Here is a 22,055-nt window from a genome sequence, read left to right as displayed (position 1 = left end):
TGACTTAAATAAAGAAAAGAAAGTTAATCAAAATCAGGATGAACTCTCAGATTAAATTGTGTTTAAATATATTTTTGTTTTAACATTAGGGTAAGCTATTTCACTGATTGTACAGACTAATTTATTGATTTATTTACATTTATATTCATCATGTATAGTCCAAAGAGATTTTATATATATTTTATCTGATATTCAATATTTAATTATTTAATATTTATAAGATTTTCATGAATCTTATGTCAGCTAAAACAGAAAATATAAAGTATCCTCATTGAAAGCTGGATTACCAATTGGGCAAAGCAGGCAGCTACAATGTGCTGTATGAAGAGGATAAAGCACTGACAGGATAAATAAGGGCTTTAAGGTTCCTGCTTGATATATGATCTTGTGAGCCTGTCTTACAGGAACCCTGTGTCAAAATATAGAATCAAGACCTTTATTATTTTGGCTAATGTTGTGCTTAAATGTTGCATATTTCCAAATGTGTTTGTAGGCAGGAATAATGTACACCATGCAAAGTGAAGGTAAGAATGGTTTACTATCAAGCAGGTTAATCTGTCCATGTGCTTCTTAGTCTGAACACCTGCGCTAATGTTGATGGCTGTTGTGAATCTTCTGCTAATGCCAAGCTATGTGTATGCAAACATCACTCACTGAGATTTATTTTTTGTTAACCTGCCCACATATATATCAGTAATTACATGTTCTGTCCTCTGGAGGGAGCTGCTGGTTTACAGTAAACCTCACGAACACACATCTGGAAAAACTGAAACTGCTCTTCATCTATCAAAGTGTGATTTAAATAAGCCACCTTGAGAGACAGCGTTTTATTTCAAAACAAAAATATTCAAAGTACTGATGCAGTGCAAACATATAGAGAGACATTTCTGACAGAGTATCACAGTCAAATATTACAGAGAGTTTACAAATCAAAACTGACAACTAGATGAGTTGTCGCTGCAAGAGAAGAAAACCAATGTTTGTTAAACTTGCTTTAATATGTAGCGCTTCAAGCACAGTATGTTTTGAACTAACACGTCAAAGCCAATATACAGCAGCAGCAGATTTAAACGCTAAGCACAGAGACTGGAAAGAAAACACGTATGTCTTGGTCACAGTGGAGTTTCTTAGAATAATGTCTCTTATTTTGTTGTCAAGTAACAGAACGTCTGTGCTTTTATCTACTTTTACGTCAGTTTACATAGAGATTTGTTAATAATAATAATAAGTTTCCCCAAACCCACAAAGCTCTGGTTTAGGGACACGAGAGAGAAACAGAATGTTTCTGAAAATGGATTTTATTTCTGAATTACGTAGCTGACTAATGTGATGTATGAGTTTATACCATGAGTGATCATATGTTTATATAATACAGAGTCTATTTGCAGTACATTCAAAATAACAGCACAGCCCATCGAGCATACAGGCTGCCGATGCTGCTTTATACTATCATAGCAATGATCATTGACATGCTACGAATACAGTATATTTCAATGTCTGTGCAAAGTCTTTTTTGTTATCTATACAAAATAACGTATATATACTGTACAGTTGACAGAAGAAACGGTATTTAACCAACTTGTTTAAACAGCTATTCGTGTTTTCAGATTGCACTGATGAGAACAGTTCCCTACAATAATAGTGTGAGTGTTTCAATATAGACTATGTGTATCATAGTAAAAAGCCACACAAAGCACATGTGATTGAAATATATACCATAAATTTAACAACTTATCAAACTGGACACAACTCCAGAGTCAAAGCTGTTACAGAGCCCTCTGTCAAATTTTAAAAGCACATTCCAGTCCAGGATTTTTAAACATTTCTCATCGATAAACTTTAAGCTTTGATGCGGCTCGCTGAGTTTTATTTTGTCCGACCATGAGTCTCTCACATTGTGGTCAATCAGCACAATTTAAGAGCTCACTTTCAAACAGCAATGAAAAGGATTATGGCACATAAGTGATGTCAGTGACTCATGCAGCTACCACTAACATGTTAACTGCATTTCAAAAAAAGAAACAGTTGCTGTTTGAACCCACTTACTCATCATTACTGAAACCATTTTCCGCTGCTACAAACATCCGTTATCCTGGACTGTTAAAGGCACTTTTGGTGATAGAAACATTATAGGTGGAAATGACAGGAATACAGAGAATTTGAAAAAAAGGCATAAACAAAATTGAATGAGCATATAACCATAAAAACACTGATGTAACACTGAGTATACTGTGTGAAGGAGCCAATCATGTTTTCTTGGGAAATGTTGGCATTATATTCTCATTACCTCTTCTGTGATATTGTTTGGGGACGTCCCACTCATAGGAATACTTGTAATCTATATAATTCATGGGTTCAGTTCTTTCTTGGAAAGGAAATGTTTACTGTTGAAGACAAACATTTTGGTTTTAAACCAAATTCTCTCCCGGTTCACTTCCATCTAAATACACAATCTGTCATGAGAAAAAATATGAATCAACGTGGCGCGCTATTTATAACGAGAACCTTTCATTTGATCTCTCAAATTAAATGTTGGCACTGGTTAAAACGGTGATAATGGGAAAAAAAACTCTGTAATAGAGACAGAACTACATTGCTGATGTGACATGGGTTAGGCCCAGGTCATGTGAGTCTTCTTTTCCAATGTGAGAAATTGAAGACAGTTCCACTGCTAGTCATGTCGGCTTTCTAGTCCCATCTTGGTTCCCCAGAGGAACGGCGGCCTCCCTGGCGATGGGGGTCCTCCTGCTCCCCGACACCTTCTCCCCCTTCAGTTTGGCCGAGAGGCAGAAGTCCTTGAAGCAGCGTTTGAAGTTCTCATCCAGAAAGGCATACAGGACGGGGTTCAGGCTACTGTTGGTGTAGCCCAGAGCCACGCAGAAGAAGTAGGCGGCCATGATGGCGGTGGTTTCGGGAATGCCCACGAGCGCCTTGACCAGGATGAAAATGTGAATGGGCGTCCAGCAGACCACAAACACAGCCACCACGACCACCACCAGCCGCGTGATCCGCCGCAGGTTGCGGTCTTTTTCCCTCGAGCCGGACAACATTTTGACGCTCTTCAGCCTCAGGACCATGAGGGAGTAGCACACGGTGATGATGAGCACAGGCACGACGAAGGCATAGACGAACACGCATATCTTCATCAGTGTGTCCCAGTACACGTACGGCTCTGGGAACTGTAAGGCACACTCGGTTATGTCTGCAGCAACAAAGGAGAGAGGAGGGCAGAAAAAGTGAATTAAGTAATGAAGTGCACTTGTGCTCTATCGTAAATAGAATTCCACTCTGTTCCTTTCAGCTATCAATTTAGCGAGCGGTTATGGAAAAAGCTAATCTGCACTCGAAAGGGAACATTTTGCTCTAAACTCTGCTTTTTTTTCTTTTCTTACATCATCTATATTCAGGAAGGATGATGCATGTGTGGCTAATGGAAAACTCTGCACTGACAGACGATAGAATATATATATTCTGCTCTTAAAATATTATCAGCACATGCTTTGAAGTGAGTGCCCCGTCTTTTTCACGGTTATTAATTAAAAGGATGGCGGAAGCTCGTCCTCACCGCTCTTCGTCTGGGTGCCACCCAGGATAAAAGCAGGAATGCCCGCCGCTGACGACAGGATCCAGATGCACACGTTGATCATCTTGGCTTTGATCGGAGTGCGGAAGTCCAGGGCCTTCACCGGGTGGCACACAGCCACGTAGCGGTCCACACTCATCATGGTGAGGGTGAAGATGCTGGTGAACATGTTGTAGTAGTCGATGGAGATGAAGACCTTGCAGACCACCTCGCCAAAGGGCCAGGTGTTCAACAGGTAGTCCGTGCTCTGGAAGGGCATTGTGGTGGTGACGAGGGCATCGGCGAGAGCCAAGTTGAAAATGTAAATGTTGGTGGCTGTCTTCATCTTTGTGTACCTGTTGAACATGCATGTGATAGTGAGGAGGAGAGAGATGACCAGAGCTATACCATCCACCTAGGGACGGACAAGGCAGCCTTATATTGTTTGGCGGACTCTTAAGAAGACCATCCCTCTCGGCTCAACATGAATGAACATTGCTCGTTAATCCACACTGCTTCCTTGAACCCAAAATGAGATTAAAACAGATTTCTTCAGAATTGCCGATTCTTATTCATGGTGACTAGGTAACATTGCCATGGCTCACAGGAAGGGATGCATCTTTTGTTCATAATAAACATACATAAATTAAGTCTTCACATGATGCATGTATCACTCAAAATCAAACCTAAATTCTTCCTCTTTCCAGTGATACAATCTTTGGATAAAGCCATTTATGACAATGTTGCAGAGCTGACAACAGATTGCTATTCTTTCAAGCATGCATTCATTATTTTATTTTTTTTGGCCACTTGGGGTCTTCACAACATCTAGTAAACAAAACATCGATATATTATATGACGTGTTCGCAAACAGTTGCCAGCAAACTCAGAGCTGTCCACTTGCTGAATGAAAGTCTGATATTCACTCTCTTTTATTTCTGCTTTTGGTCTCCACCAACTCCTGAGTGGAATATCTGGCTCCTTAGCTGCTAAATGCTCCGCTATGTTCACCAGCTGGACACTAACTTTGCTAACTTGTGTAACTGTTGTTTGTTGTGGAGCAGGTAGCTTCCAGTGTTGTTATCTGAGCTTTGTCTGCCTGCTGAGACTGGAAACAACGGAGATGAGAGCCGTGAGAGTGAATCAAAACCTAAACCAAAACAATGAGCTGAACGACGCTAAAGTGCTCCGGAGATGTGAGGGGGAACTGCAGTGTCTGGTGATAATTATCTGTGGGTTCATCACTAAAAGCGACCCCTTTCACACCACTAGTCATTTGATCCAATGTTAATAAAAACAGCACAAACAGCTTTAAAGCCATGAAGGCTGCACTGCCATGTCAGATACTTCTACTAATGGCTTATAGCCCAACGTCTAATGTATGGCCTATGTTGACGTTGTACCTTTGGAGTTTGGATGGGGATCATTTCAGATGTTGTTTACACTAAATCACCATAAAACACCTTGTTAATGCAGTTGAATCATCCTCCATGGAGCAACTAAACAGTAAAACGTACAAATGAAATTGGCTTCCACCAACAGGCGTCACAATCAATCTGATTTCAGGTTATTGTGGATGCCACTGCTGCTTTTCACATTACATCAAAAGGAGATTTGTTGGCTCTCACACACCATCAATAAGAGCCAATGAGGTGCAAGCAGGCTATCAGCTTGATGAAGCACCACTGGTTTCCGCTATGATTAATATCATGTCCACCAGACTGAGAAATTTACAGAATACTGTTACTATATTTTGGAGCTTGAGGGTTATTAGATTCATAAAAAGGGCAATTTTAAAGATGGCAGAATCAATGCTATATTGGATGCTTTACACATTTACCACTGAATTAAAAATGACAACATTAATCTTAACAGTCTTTGAGAAAATACAACACCTGCTCTGCCCCTTGTGACTTCAAAATTAATATTTATTTAGATGCTGGCCCAGCCACTTAAGAGGACCTGTCTCTATTGAGTATACATGCACTAAGAGGAACTATGACATAGACCAGATGGCCTTGAGGTCACTGTGAAAGCCCAAGGGTTGGTGCCAGTGCCTTCTCCAGAAGTAATAACATTTACAGTGACTGTGGAGGAACACATTCTTCTGCATGGGCCTCTGTTGTTTTCTGTATTTCTAAAAAAACATATAGGCTCCACTGCATGTGTCAAAAGACTTATCTCATTTTCCAGAAACCTTCCTGTCAACAATAAAGCTTTAAATTCAGATTTAAATCACAATAACATGCCTATTATATTGCTACATAAACATTGATCTTTATCCTTCTTGTACTATACTTAAAATGAACTTACCTGATGATCACATACATGACGAGGCAGTTGCCCATTAAGCCGACCACAAACACCACGGAGTAGACTGCAGTGATGATGGGGATGATGGGAGACATGCCTTCCGGCTCCCAGTTATCATCGTGGGTCACATTGTGGCTCTCGGAGTATCCGGACATCCAGGCTGAAGAATTCACCGGACAGTCTTCGAGCAGGCACTTATTTTCTTCTTTGAATATTTCAACCGGAGTGATTTCCATTTTGACACCTGTTTGTTCAAAAACAACAACTTGAAAATAAGACTAAAATGATAACGCTACATGGAAAACATTTACATGACAATCAGTGATGTGGCGGTGATAATAATGCAAATAATTAAGGTCAATAAGATAACACCAGTGTGACTGAGCCAGAAAAACGCACGTGAAAAACCCCAGATTCAAATGAAAAAAAACAACAACCACAAAACATCATAACGTGCAAAACCATGACATTCTCATAAACTTCACACATGGTTCCTGAGCCACTTGTAGATTATGCAAAACAGTCGGAAATAAACACACAGGAGCTCCATCCTTTTTTACAAAAAAACCGTCAACACGTCAGTGTAATTTGAAGCTCGCAGGTTACTCACCTTGATCGAACCGAATTAGCGGACGCCACCTGAAAAAAAATACGTTTTAAACAAAAAGTATTCGGAACGTTTTGTTTCCTTGGTGAAGGTTACGGCTCATCAAAGTTTGTGGATGGCACTGCGCGCCTGGAGAGCAGCAGCGGCGGCTTTGCGGACACTCGTGCACACGCAGTGATGGAGAGGCGGCGCGCAATCGGACTCGATCCACCATACACACACACACGCACACACACACACCTACACACACACACACACACACACACACACACACACACACACACACACGCACACACACACACACACACACACACACATACACACACACACACACACACACACACACACACACACACACACACACACACACACACACACACACACACAAATACACACAAATGTATATATAACAGCCAACCTTCACCCAAAATATGAGATGACAGAGCGATGACAATAACCTGCAGGCACACAGCCTCCTACAATCTTATGCCACAGTGGAGTAAAACATTTTCAAGACATCTCTGATTGTCTTAATGGGGAATTCAAAAATGGTTAACCCACATTAAAGTAACATATGTAATTGATTTGCCCTCTAAAGATGTCCAATATCTATAAAAAATAAAGTCAGATTAATGTCACAGCAGTTATCTTTTCCTGCTGTAAATTCTTAAGGACTTTGGGCGATTTACTCTCAGTGTTAAGCGAGACACTGGGGGAGGTCGAGGGTGAGACATGAGGGGGAGGGATGCAGGAGAAATGAATGTATTCAGCTCTGGGGTCACTGGGCTTTGCACTGCACATTTACGTTTCAGTGGACAGAGTCCAGAGGGACAGGAGAGGCAGGTGATATATGACCACGGTCTGGGGTAGGATTTAAAACCAGAGCAGCAAACAGGACGACCCATCATTTCACCTCCTACGTCAATCTAAACGGATACACTGATACAAACAGATCTCAGTGTGTTGCTGCTTTGCTAGAACATCAACATTTGGAGCAACATATATATTTTGTTCGAGGGTGCACTGAAACACATCATTATACGTATACCTTCTGTACATTGTTGTTTTGAATTCAGAAGCCCTCGTCAGCCTGATGTATTGAGCTCTTTTCTAAAGGATCCCCTTGGTGCCAGGAACCAGCTCTTCTTTATCCTGCATTTCTGGCACCACAGGCTGAATGAACATAGTATTATGATAGCCAGGGAAGTGTGTCAGATGGCAGATTGCACAAACGCATGAGGTGCATCTTCAGCGAGTCTTATTGTTTTGTTGTGGCTATAACAGCTGAAGTAATAGTTGTATCCACTACAGAAAATAATAGAAACATCTGCGCAGGGTCTCACAGGTTCTAGCTATACATATATTAATTAAATAGATTTTCATAGGTTTCATATATGTAAATGTTGACAGTACTTTATAGGCACCTCACCCAAGTCCATTTAGATTTGCGTTATTGTGTTATTGTTTTATAACAGTTTGTTCATGCTACCTTGATCAAACAAGCACCTCTTTAGTAAAAGTGCTTTACAGATGACTGACAAGCTGAAACTAATATAAATATAAACAGCAAAACAACTTGAGACTAATGCATATGAGAATTAATCATTATAAAAGGGAAATAAATTACAAAACAAGTAGATACTGTCAAAGACAATATCAAATAAAATAGAAGAGGCAGTAAAACATTTTATCTTTTTAACATTTTTAAAGGAATACGTAATATCACAATGTCACTATATAAAAGCAAAGCCCATAACAATAACACCTTATCTTATGTGGTTGGTATTTTGTCACCTTTATCAAATGTGCAAGCTCACTTTAGTTGAAAAGGAAGAGTAACTTCCACAATACATTCCCACATACCAGGTTTTAATGAGAAAAAAACATTATTATTGGACATCCAGCAGTGGGTCTGTGGGACTGAGGAGGTATCGCAAATGTCAAGAAAACACAATAGGGTCACGTTGTTAATATCACTTTATTTATATCTGTGTAGAACTGGTTTTATACAGTACAGTTGTTCACCATTTCTTCTCTTTCAGAGATCACTAGATTATTTTCTTCAGTTCTATTAAAGACAGCAAACTGGCAGCAGGGTTTACATGAAACAATCGGGCTGAAAAAAGGAAGCATACAAATGTCTGCAATCGATGCATTAGGGCGATGTTTTATGTGAATATTATGCAACAGTAACATGATGAACTGAGTCATCCTCAGTATGTCATCGCATGAGGATGTTAAAAGAGCTCATTTGCTGAAATTCCTCAAGGCCCCTTTGGAAGACATGGATCTGTGCTCTTCTGTCAGTAATTATGGTGAATATGAGTAGAAAAACTAACGAAAAGTCAAAGTCTGTACTGCAGGGAGAACATCATTTAAACAGTTTCACTGCTGACTCAAACTAAGTACGGGTTCATTTCTTCCTCGGGTATCTGCTTCCGTTGCATTTCTTTATTGTCAGAAAATTCTCTATGCAGCAATGAGGTCTGAGTTATTCAAATTAAGGAAATAGAGTATCTGTAGACACATATTTTCTTATCCACACGGATTGCTTAACAAAATTCTTAAACGTATGAATGCAATCATCTTTTATATAGTCTGTGGTATTGATGCTAAACTGCACTATACGTTATCATGCAGCAAGTTTTTCATTAAAGCTTGAAACCAGAGATCTAATGTTTGAATGTGCTGAATGTCAATAAGACAATCAAAATTTGCTTCTTCTTCTCCACAAAGTTGTATTTTTTCTTCCATCAACTGGCGGATTTTATATTCCTGCTGGTTGAAAATTCACTGACTGCAATGTGTCTCGCTCTGACATGGTGCGAGTTCACAGACCGAACTGCCTCGGGGCTCTGCAGAAAAAGGCAAATTCTTTCCCACAACCTGGTCAAAGTTCAGTGTTACAGCATCCCAAGTGTCGGTTTGGGAAGATGAAAACGAATCTGTGAAATCTGCTTCTCACCCAGTGCATGCTGGGAAAGGCTACAGTCTGTTTAGAAATAAATACAAATGGAAGAAATTCAAGAAGAGAAGACAAGGAAGTTGAGTGACACTGATTCTGACAATGAAAGAAACTGTTACATTCAGTCTGGTGGTAAATGAGTTGGTTTTGTCTAATTATCTTTTTGCAAACAGCAGACACTTTATTGAAGATTATTTGAGAATAAAATGTATTAAGACCCACCTGTCATCACAAAGGTTGCATATTGAACCGAGAAGATTGAGTCTTATGCCACCTGAGCAGCACCTGCTGCTCTCGTTATGCACAGTTACATTATCAACAGTTGTTTAATTATGTTGCAAACATACCTGAAAATGTTGGAACGCAGCCATGTTGCATAGTAATTATATTGATGTGCTAAAGATGTGCTTTAAAATCGATATACTTACATACTTTCAAAAACAGAAATTAAATATCTGCAGTCAATTTAAACTTTCAGAATTAAATTAAATACAATGTGGCAAGACAAATGTTTTGAATGCTCTCAATAGAGAGACAGACAGTTTATCTATATGTGCAAAAAAGTCCAACAACATGTTTGTTGATTAAGTTAAAACTCATTGGCTAAAAATTAGCCTTGCCAGCAGCTCTGTGAGGTTGTACTAAATGCCCGCGTCAGCACGCTAACATGCTCACAATTACAATGCTAACATGCTGAAGTTAAGTAGATGAATGGTCATAATATTACATGTTAAACTGGTATCATGTTCACCATCTTAGTTGTGTTTGTTAGCAAGCGAACATTAGCTAAATAGGGCTAAACAAAAAGTATAGCTATAATTGATGGGATGGTCATTAGTTTAGGTATTTAATCATGAACAAAAGTATTTCCTGATGATGGCGTCACAGGCTTCCTTCTCTGGGAACCATGAACGTCTACAATGTCACAGCAATCCATCTAATTGCTGTTGACAGACATTGCCGTCCCAAGAGCCTCGTCACAAGCGCGCTAAAGTACTTTGTAAGTGTCTTGCATTGGTATTTAACAGATCAACATGTGAATTATGTTTCTAAATGTGCGACAACATCGCTGTAGAACTAAAGCTTCGCTATAATCTATTGTGTGTTGTAATCATCTTAAATCCAGTGGAAGCTCCGTCTCGTTCTGTGACATCCAACCTCCAGGACCTTGACAACTGATCCTGATCTCTGACCCCCGCTGCAAAGGAAGCTCAAGAGAATTCCTCCTCAGGAATCAATACATTAAATTAATATTCTGACTAAATCCCATCCTTCCCTCATACACTACTACTCTTTCGAGCTTAAAGTTAAACACTTGTAAGAACCGACACAATTCTGTCAGTGTAAGTACGTCGGGCTACATCCACAATGAGAGATTAAATAGATTTAGAAGATTACTTTGAAAGTCTGTCTGTGCTCAGCAACAAACAGCATCAGATGTGACTCATGCTTTGTGCTATTTTGAGAGCGAGAGCACAGAAACCTGGGATTTGTAGCTCCTCCTCTCCCAAATGTTTCAACGCTTTAGCGACAACAACAAAAAAAAAGTAATTTCCAACATGCTGAACGAACACACAGTGCAGTAACCATCTCCATCTCTATCCTAATAGCTGCTTTGCAGCATGACAGCTCCGATTTATTGTGTGCGAAGCCTCCATTATGTGAAAACATATCAATCCAGTTCTGACAGGAGGGATGATTGACCTAGCTGTTTACTTACAGTACATGCAACACTGAAGATGACATTTGATTTGATCATAGGTTTGTAGGTTTTGTGAAGTCGTGTGGGAGGCCGGTGGAGAATCTATCACAGCTTTGTCTGAACTCAGGAGGCATGAAAGGACAGATGGATGCCATAACATGTTAGTGCTTCCTTCAGATGCGAGCGGGTCAAAGAGAAATCTCGGATCTAATTTGAGTTCATGAAATCATGCAAGCAGAGTGATGCATTTTAGTTTCTGTGTGCCTGATTTTCATTCAAGGTTCCGTCTAAAAGGATATCTGAGGGAGGCAAATTAAAGCCTGGAAGTCCTTTTCCAACACAAAGAGATGAAATGTAAAAATGCAAGAAAAAAAATGCAATTACTCTCATGTGCAAAAAGCTCTTATCTGTCAAAAGTGTACTGCTCATTAATTGTCATGAACAACTTCTTCATTCTGGTTCAATCTAAACCTCCCCATGCTCTTTTTTGTCACATAATCTGCACATTAATCATAATTAAAAGCAGCAAGAAATTAAGAAAAGTGGATATTCTGTTCATTCTTTACCCCTTATGTTGTTTCCTATTTTCCCATTGTTCTTGAGTTCTACATCATCTTAGCAGTAACAGTAATAGAGGTCTCTATTTGATGCCTGGTAGCAAGCCAGCTCTCCCTCGTGAGCATGTGTGTATTGTTTGGTGAGAGCGAGCCTCTATATAGTGCTTCACTTGTAACAATAGGCAGAGATGGAAAATGTGTAGGTTCAGAGGAGAGAGCAGCTTTTTCAGGCTCGAGGGCTTCTCTAGGATTCATACAGTGAATGTGGGAAATTGATTGCGTTGTTGTTCTGCTCCTCTCAACATGGAGTCGGTAGAGATGCGTTTTTGTGAAACAAGAAAACGCATCCTGAGCTGTCGTTCAGTGGACTGAAAAGCAATGTGTTCCTCCAAAACTGTGTTTTGTTTTAGTATTTGAATGACTCCTAATTTCAATTTATTTTGCCATTACTAAACACAGCGAGTCCAAATTTGTTTGTTCATTGAAATTAACACAAAAATCTGGCAAAGAAAAGTAAGAAGAAGAAAACCTAAAATATTATATAAAACAACAGAATGAGAAAAAGGAAGTGGGGTGAAAAAGCCCCTTGCGGCCAATTAGAGATTTGGGGTTATATAAATAAAACGTATTACAACTTACTTGACCTTATGCATTCATGTTCCCATCAAACACATACAGACATGTGAATGCAACCAAAGTCCCCCCAAAAGCCCATCCATCCAAGGTGTTTATGAGATCCACTTTGAGGTGTGGAGCCAGAGGGGCACTCAGTGTTTGATCTACGACCCCGAAGAGCAGCCGATCATTTCCAAAAATGCTGACTCTGCTCCGTGAGCGAGCGGGACATTTACAATCAATGGCCGAGGGATTGGACTGCACACAAACTGCTCTCTATATCAAAGTGAGAGAGAGTGGTGGGGGTGGGGGGGGGTTGGAGAATTTAAGAGTTGATGTAGTGAAAAAGTTGGAGAAGGAGGCAGTGTGATGGAAGATGTGGAGACTTTTACAGAGAAAAATCATTATTTATAATTGTATTGTCCTGATGTACACTATGGACTGATGATATTTAAATATAATTTAAAAAAATGTAGTGATAACTTAGTCACAACAGTCATAAATTAGCATGAACTTATATCCTAAGCTTAAGTTTTGTTTTACGTAGGTTGTATTTTTGTTTAGAAGAAAATTATAAGGCTGTTAGATTTTGGAGGAGGCAAACAGTTACAAACGTTCTTGTTGCATAAAAATATTGCAGTCCAGCTTATGAAAAACTTCCTGAGAAAACAAATCATATTTTATTAATTTGCTTGCCTGCGTTGATTATCACTGTCCTCGTGTCAATATGATACAATTTAATATTAAAGAACGGACCACAAACCTACTGGAGCCTGATATTAAACAGAGAAAACACGCCGTAGAAAACAAATAAATGTCTCACAGCATCAGACGGGCTCTCTGTACTGCATGATTTGCCCAACCGGCCCTGAAACATTGTTTAGCATCAGCGGCCAGTGTGGAAGCTCCCTGCAGACACACTTGTGTTTACTGTTTCATAAATAACAAACACACACATTCACAAAACCTTCATGCATTCTCTCAGGTAAAATCCAGATCCATTGCCAGGTGCCCCGGCTCCCCTCTGCATGTCGGCCGCTGTACATTGAAGTTCCTCGCTGTGATCTTCAACCAACAGCCAGCAGGGGAACCGACGACTTTCTAATGGATGCCTGCGACTTAATGAGAAGTGAGAGCTGTCAATAGACTTGATCTATAGGCACGTTATATCACGCATATCTTAGCAGCTTCATTTCACAGAATCATATTTTCACTCTTGATTCGATGCATTCATACATATATAGCAGCCGACTTGACCTTGACTGCTGTGAAACTGAATCCATCAGAGGACGCATGTTATTTATAATATATGCCAACACACCGCAGCTGATATTCACAGTTACTTAAATGCATATCAGAAGTTTCTGTATTTGATGTTGTAAGGATCTTTGCAGCACTTCAACCTGCTTTTTGGTTGGTGATGTCCTATATTCACAATGACATCTATCAGAGTGTGCCTGAACTTGGCAGTACATGTAGTACATGTAAGGATCTTTGCAGCACTTCAACCTGCTTTTTGGTTGGTGATGTCCTATATTCACAATGACATCTATCAGAGTGTGCCTGAACTTGGCAGTACATGTAGTTAAAGAGGTTAATGTGTTGGCAACAGTTTCCCAATTTTGCCCTTAAAATGCAATACATAATAGGGAATAGATTAAGCTTTGTTTTGATCTGTTCTCCAGTAAGCTGCCATTGCTAGCATGTCTGGCTAACTAAAAACGAAAGAAAATACAAAGTAAGCTAAGCAGCCAGACTGCTCTTCTATTTTTCCCATACTAACACGAACCAGCTCTACACTGCAATATGGGAACAGTGCTACTTCCATATCTGTCATATTTATTACATGGATCACATGGATTATAATGGATCATCAACTGGTGGAGATGCTATCATGATATTTTGCCTGAGCCATGTAGTTGTAGTGTTGTTGTTTTTTTAGCATGATATCATGCATGTAGCCTTTAAGTGCACATTTAAAACCCCTTTAAGAATATGTTTAAAGTTAGTCTGCTCAAAACATTAGCTGGAGAATACGTTTCTTATGTTAGCTTAATTAGCCAGCTTGCTACAGCTGATAAAATCAGCTATCATTTAAACTCAGCTAGATTTTATTAGTCTGCTTTTGTCTACCTAAATTCTGCACTAAAATGCTATACGTTAAAACACTGAGATTTTGTAGTATGTTCGACACCTTATGAAACCAATAGTACTAGAATTGCATACTTCTTTGGGTACAATATTACAATTTGCAAACACTGGACACTATACGGCAACATAAATATCCCACAATGCAATGTGGTAATGACGACAATGTTCATAACAGGTAATGGCTGACAGCTCCGTTCCATCAATAACACTTCAATATAAGTGCAATCTGTGTGAAATTGTAGTTTTTACATAACACTTCACATATAAAATATCCAAATATCACATGTGACTTTATGTACATTGTCCACATCTGCTCACATTATTTATTTATTCATTTTACTGTATTCCACTGGGAAAGTAGCACCTATAGCTGGCCACGTCCGCTAATGTTAACATCAGTTCCCAATAGACGCTAATGTTTATAGAATTTATTCCAGCAGCTGATGATATTGGCAAGCTTCTGCACATTCTCTGCTGGGAATATGTTGGCAAAATAGAAATCTGGCTAGTTACGTCTCTCTTTCATGGCTCCATATGTGGTGATGGCAAATGTCCAGATTGTCCCAATTTATCCCTTACGTAAATAATAAAATGATTTATTAAACAATTCTTGCTTGCCTTCATGCAAGTGTTGACCAAATACATACATAAACAGATTCAGTCACAATCCATAACTGTCTGTTAACATATGTGCGGTGTGACATACTTTAACACATGGTGTCATTTTATGTTGGGCATCAGGTGTGGATCTGCTCTGTGTTTGGGCTTTGATAATAATGTCAGTGATGGGAACAGATGGTTAAAACATCAGTCACCTATTGATGCCTCCTCCCAGCTATGCTTTAACAGGCATTGCCCTTATTGGGTAATTATTTTGAAGCATGATTACAATAAACATTTCAGACACAAACACATTTTTCTCCCAGAAGGAAGACACTTACGTTACAGGCGCTATGGAGTCTGTAGTTTTGTTATTACCAGTTTTTTTTATTAGCAGGTAAAGGTTTAGCGCACTCAAATTTCTGCTTCTCTTTTTATACATCAAGTATTATTATTAATGTAATAAATGTAGCCTACAGTTTAGATAAACAAGCATGGAGAGAGACATTTTTATTTTTAAAACCTTTGACTAAACCTCTGCAATGGCCGACTCACATGTAATATTTAACACAAGTAAAATCAAAGAGGGAACTAAGATTAGTTAGTTTGATACTTATTTTTATTGAATTGGATGATTCACATTTGTATGGGGTTACTGTGGCTAAGTGGAGAGCGGTTCGATCCCCGGCTCTGCTAGTCGCATGTCAATGTGTCCTTGAGCAAGACACTTAACCCCAAAATTGCCTACGGTGTATAGATAGACACTGAATTGTAAGTCGCTTTGGATAAAAGTGTCTGATAGAAAAGTGTAAGTTTACACGTGTTTCTGGTCCTATATGCACACCGACACCGCTGGTAGGTGAAAGCAAAAAAAGAGTTTTATTGATCCAATTTCCTTCGTACAAGTTAGTGCCAACAACTTCCTTTCTTCCTAAAAGTACCATCGTTTATCTCGACACACTCAAAAGGTCCACAGGCTAATCCACAACACGTTCAACAACATAATCCACATAACACGGTGGGAAAACTGTGCTCCAGATGCTGCTAACAGCCGCAACTAACTGTCGCAAAGTGTGCTTGGAGTGACGGCAGCCTGTCACTTACGTGTATTTCTTATAATAACAAATTATAACAACATCCTTGTAACATTCAAAGTAGAAACACATCTGATTAAAGTTCAACATGTAAATGAAATTAAATATTTCTCCTGTAAACTCCTAATGTTCTCACAACAGTAGTGGATGAAGAGGCATTTGCATGTTCTTCAGATTGTCCACTCAAATGTTGCACTAAATTTGAATGGACATGTGATTAATGTGCTCTGTCATCCCAAATCTGTTCTCTATGACGACAGGCTTATCACCAGTGTGGCTGATTGGAACATCTATAAACACAGACGTGATCGTACAACACGTGGTGCGACTAGTATGTTTCTAGCATCTGTATTAGGCACAAAACTAAATAAATATTGCATCACTCAGTATATGAGCAGAATGAAAGTATCACGGTCAGGATTAAAAAAACCTCTTGATTGGGACATCCTACCTTTGATTGATCTCTTTGATATTCAACAACACGTTCATAACTTCATAGAGAGGCTGACTAACTGGATTTTCCAGTGTTATATAATTGGCACACTTCTGCCCACCATTGCCACCTCGTCTGCTCCGAGGCACATAATTTATAGGACAGACACCATGCTTGTATCTCAATGTGTTCTATATTTTAACATTTCTGAGAATGCATGTGTGCATCAGAGCAGCTCCCTCCCTCGTCTGCAGATGGCTGCTCACAGTCATCGGCAGGCCAGACGGATGGAGGCCGGGGTGTGTAGTGAATCACTTGCTGCTCAGTTGTGTCCACGTTTCCATGACATCCATAGGCAGCCGTCCCACCGGAGTGAGTGGTGACCTTTAGAATGGATTTATATATTCATATATACTTCATTTAGATCAAAAAAAACTTTTTGGGGAGCTCATGAGGAAAGTATAAAATCTGTAAAAGAACAAAATAAAGAAATAATCCACGAGCCGCAGCGTGTCTGAGCTAAACAAGCCTCATAAATCAGAAACAAACTTGAACTCGAACATGAAAATGTTTGTTATGGCTGCACCATAATTATTGCTTTATGATGCGGTTGCGTTAATAATGAATGCTCTATTACCCATTAAGAGTGAATGTGAGATTGTTCATCAGAAAATGAATCGCCCCCGTCAGAGGAACTAACGCGATAAATCACCCCGATGCTGAGCGGTGAGGCTGCTTGATCCAATCTGTACGTAATAAGATACGGCTGGAGTGGAACTGATTTTACTTTGCATTGTATAATAGAAGCACTGAAGCTAATGCTGCTGTGCATTAGGCCAGGAGAATAAGCAACCAGCCTGAAAAGCTTTTGTGTTGCCACATTATTAATATGGTTTCATTAACACCCCGGCTAATGCACTGAAGCTTTGGGGGCATTATCAGGGACGCTGAAACATATCAATGGAAGTCTGAGACATTGTGCTGCTGATGATTATAATGGTCTCATTGCATTAGATCAGTTATCTGGGAGAACATGAATTATATTTGACCTGAAATGTACTCAAACCTAAAGGAAAGAGCTACATAATAAGAAATATGTGTATACAAATAGCCACCAGCACACAACCAGCAATGACAAGACATTTCTTAACTAAAAACGCTTTTTGTTGTTGATGCTGTGATGGTGCAGAGTCGTTTCCAACTTAGCGCTGTAGCAACAAAAGGCTACGGTACTTTTGTATCAGTGTTGGTCTGTCGTGCTGCTCCACCACTTTGACTGAAATATCTAAATAACTATTTTGGATGGATTGCCACGTATAGACATTCAAGGCTCCGGACTTCCACACTATGAAATTGACATTTTTTGTTTTTTAGTGAAATGTCTCAACTGCTGTTGGATAGATTGCCATGACATGTGGTACAGATATTCACTGTGTCCATAAGACAAATCCTAATCACTTTGGTGATCGACTGCATAATCCTAAAGCTAGGGTGGGTTGTATTTGTTGAAATAGTTTTTACATCCCAACAGCAATCCAAAAATCATAAAAAGAGATACAAATCCAGTATTTGTGGCTGTCGCAAGGCTGCAATAAGCCCTTTCCAATCATTTAATTTGATCCAAATTAAATGTATGGGACGGGGTACCTCCTTGTCTATAGACAAAAACAAAAGTGAGAAGGTTTTTTTGGGCTACTACAGGGAAGCAAAAGGTCTGTTCATTCTTTCCTTAGACAATCTGTGACTCACAGTTGGAGCTCCTCTACAGCTTGGAAGGACATGAAACTCTCCTGGTTGAATGATCTTTACAAAACGATTAACAACAGCTTCAGAAGGAGAATCCAAAGGAGCATTTAAACAAGTAACAGCATCTCAAAAATGTAATGAGTTTTTACGTGTGCAGGTAGAAGTATAAAAAGCACACTGTTGAAAAAATCAATAACAATGAAATATTCAGTTTAAATCCATTCACTTTTGGATTCCGGGTCAGTTACGACCATCACAATGACAATTGAATAACCATCATTGTGAATTGGGCCATTCTGCATAATGAGCACGTTGAATTTTGGTACTTTAAAGTATTTTATTAAAAGAGACGAGTACTTTTTCCACCACTGGCTGTGCTATAAAGCCACGGGATGTTTTTCAGACACAAAGTTAACTTTAATGATCTCTGGGTGTGCTTCCATCAGTACTGCAAGTTAAAGACACATAATGAAGCAAACCTAATGATCCATATCCCCATATGGATCGTTAAAGTTTGAATCCAGAAGCATACATCGCTGTATGTGTGACTTCGGTCTTTTGCTCTCATAAATTTCGACAGTTGCTTCTGGGAAACTGGACAGGCCAAATATTAATACATATATCAGGGAGAGTGCATTTCTATTAAATCCTGTCAGCAGCAACTAAATTATCAGAACATAAAGACGGGCAGCAGTGGCTTTGCATAGTTATAGATTCATATTCAGCTTTACAACCACTAAAATCAGAGCAGAGTGACAGAAGTTGATTGCCTAATGCAAAGAGAGACTGCACTACTTTTAGTTTAAATGGTGCATCAGGAATGAACAATCATAACTGGTAACGACACACAGAGACGTCTGAGTCAGAGACAGCTCTTACTTTACTGGCACCAATTAAAATGTACCTCCAGCTACAACTTAATGAAGTACCCAGTGTCGTGCAAATAGCCTGCCCAGTGTGGAGTTCTCGTTCGACCATGAACACCCAAACACTTTGATCCTAAAAGCTCTGCAAATGGTAGGCTCATTAAATACACTGTACACTATGTATGCAGCTGCTCAGCAGTACCAATACGCATACAAATAAAAGAGTTGCGGGCTGGTTTCGTGCTCATTACTAGCGAAAAAATATGTTGAATGTTCTCGGGTCAACCTCTTTTATGAAGCACAATGCTTTTAGTTTCAAATGATCCCTGAAGGGAAATCCCTCCTGATTAGCTTCAGTCTAGAGTGCAGAGCTCGCTCTGTGAACACATCACGGTTTGAACCAGGCCGGATTTGAAACCCTCCCTGCAGAGCTGTCAGGCCAAAACCCAATTTGAGCTCCATTTCTGTCATTTGTAATCATCCTCATAATGCTCTGTCTAAGCTCTGTATATGACCGGTAGATCAGACTGAACTGCTTCAGCCACAGTGAGACAAATAAGGTGAGGATATCGTGAAATGTACATTGACAATGTGACTTTCTCCCGGCCTCACGGCTTGTCCGTCCGGCTGAGCCAGATTAGCCATTTGATCCAAAGTTTTTGGATAAACGGTACCAGCACTGGATGTGACCTTTCCAGTGCCGGTGCCGTTTATCCAATTTAATTGACTATTCGAAGCTGAATACTTCTATTTGCATTGTTCCATCTGGTCTGCCTGGTGCAGTGCGTGATGTCTGGTTATCATCTATGTGCTTTGAACAGACTGTTAGTTGACGGATGCAGATGAATTAGCAGGAGATTACACAGAAGCCAGCGGACAGAGGGTAGAAAAAACGATTTAATGGGTGAGGTTGGTTTTGATGCAATCATCACCAGGATATTTGCAGAAAGAAGAATAACAGCGTTTTGCTGTTAGATTATTCATGCCACGTACTGCATACTATGCATGCAAGCTCGATGTGACAAGGCATGCTGTAGGGGAGGAAGATGGAAATGGAGAGATCCAATATTTACCTGTCTGGGCTATTGAATTTATGCATGAAAAAAAAGGTGGACGAGGTTTCAATACGAAAAGTTTTAAATCTGCTTGTTTTTAAGGCTCAAAACATTTGAAGACGTTACGGAAATGTTCAGTTTACACATGAACAGTTGCCACTGCCCATAAACCAAAAGAGCACTATCAATATCTACTCTGAGTTTGTATTTGAGTGAGTTACGTGATCGTGCAGTACCAACAATGGCCACTCGGCTAACACTTGCCTCACAGCCGGGCGGCAACCTCCGTTTCCGAAGAGTGAAGTGTCTTAAACTTGCATTTTCTCTACCTCTCTATTAAAGTTTCTCGCCAAAAATTAAATTTTATAAGATTATATTTGAACACATCATGATAGCGTTATAATTCACTGAGTAGAGCTTAAACGCATCATAACACAAGTCAATGCAACCTCTTTTAACGTGTGTCGACGTAAGACTATCATGCCGAGCACACAGACGATCGATCTACATCTCTAATTGGAAGGTTTAATTTATCAATTGTATGTATTAGTATGGTATTAAAAGAGAAGGCCAATTTACTCTGTTCAAGTGCAGTTAAGTTATTTTATGAACAAAATTGATGAATAATTAAACATGAGCAAAATAAATAGTTAAATAAATGTTTACTACATTTCTCAGGCTCTGCAAAGTGTAAAATATATGTTCATGGTGTATTTTTAACCATTAAATGAGTTCCTAAATAATCTATCAATGAACTATAATAATCCCACATCTCATCCTCTACAGTCCAACTGTTCACGAGGTAAATTAAGAAAGCAGCAGCAGAACAATGTGACTCCTCCAGAGCATAGAAGCAGCACACGTCAGCCCCACAGTCGACTGATCTCAAGAGGGGAGGAGGAGAAAGATCGTTCCCCTGTGAAATACCCTTTGAAGTTTCAACAAAAGGAAGAAGCAGAGGCCTCCTGGGAATCCCCACTGCAGAGTCCAACACACTCATTTATTTCACTCTTCATCTGAGAATGTAGAGAGGGTGAGACGTGACCTTTTTCACCGCACGATAACCTGCTTGTTCCGTAACATTATGTCCCTTCTTCTCCAGTGTGATTGTTTTTGTTCTTTTTTTACTCCTCACATGAAACCTTAAATTGGTTCATCATGGATAGTCACGATGTGTTAAGTCACACTTTGAGAGCCAACAGAGGGACGGTCGTTTCTTCCAGGCTTGCCTTGCTTGTTTAGAGGCTGCAAAGTGTTCATTTTCAGGCACAACGTTCCTTTCTAAAAGCCCAGCTGCTCTGACAATGAAATCTAAACATGGATTCGACACATCAGCTGCATCTGCTGCTAAGCAGTGAGGAGTTTGGCTCCAGGAGTCTTGGCTCTCATCTGCAGTGGTGCTGGGAGCTTTAAATGACCAGAGAGTGCTTCTGGGGGAATAATGACAGCATGCTGTGCCAGCGTGAACAGAAAAACTACATTCATGTGAGAATCTGAACACAGCACAGACGGATTCAAGTGTTTGAAAACTTTGACTTTTATTTTCACAGAGACTCAGAAAATTTGTTTAAAATGGTAAAATGTTCCAAGTCTGAAGAGCAAACTAAATGTTATCGTGCCAAACATATGCTGATCACAGACCGCAAGGCATGGAATCTGAAAGAGAATCATCATCTCCCACTGGCTTTTGCTATTTTACACAGATTTATTTCACTTCATATTTCTGCCTGTGGCCATAAATGAGAAATACTGTACGTGCAAGTGTAACACACTAAACAATAACCTATCC

General features: G+C 39.6%; 1 protein-coding gene across 1 annotated transcript; it reads right to left on the bottom strand.

Moving 5' to 3' along the window:
* Window positions 1-2,675: 2,675 nt before the first annotated feature.
* LOC306712563 (delta-type opioid receptor-like) lies at window positions 2,676-6,111 on the bottom strand (the record flags this gene model as incomplete). Its single annotated transcript, XM_079181896.1, has 3 exons — window positions 2,676-3,202; window positions 3,566-3,918; window positions 5,876-6,111. The coding sequence occupies 3 exons, from the start codon at window positions 6,109-6,111 to the stop codon at window positions 2,676-2,678; spliced, it is 1,116 nt and encodes a 371-aa protein (XP_079038022.1).
* Window positions 6,112-22,055: the final 15,944 nt, after the last annotated feature.

The sequence above is a fragment of the Pholis gunnellus genome, assembly GCF_910591455.1.
Source record: "Pholis gunnellus genome assembly, chromosome: 20".
NCBI classification, from domain to species: Eukaryota; Metazoa; Chordata; class Actinopteri; order Perciformes; family Pholidae; genus Pholis; species Pholis gunnellus.
The sequence above is the reverse complement of the archived record's forward strand: the minus strand, read 5'-3'. Positions and strand labels throughout refer to the sequence as shown.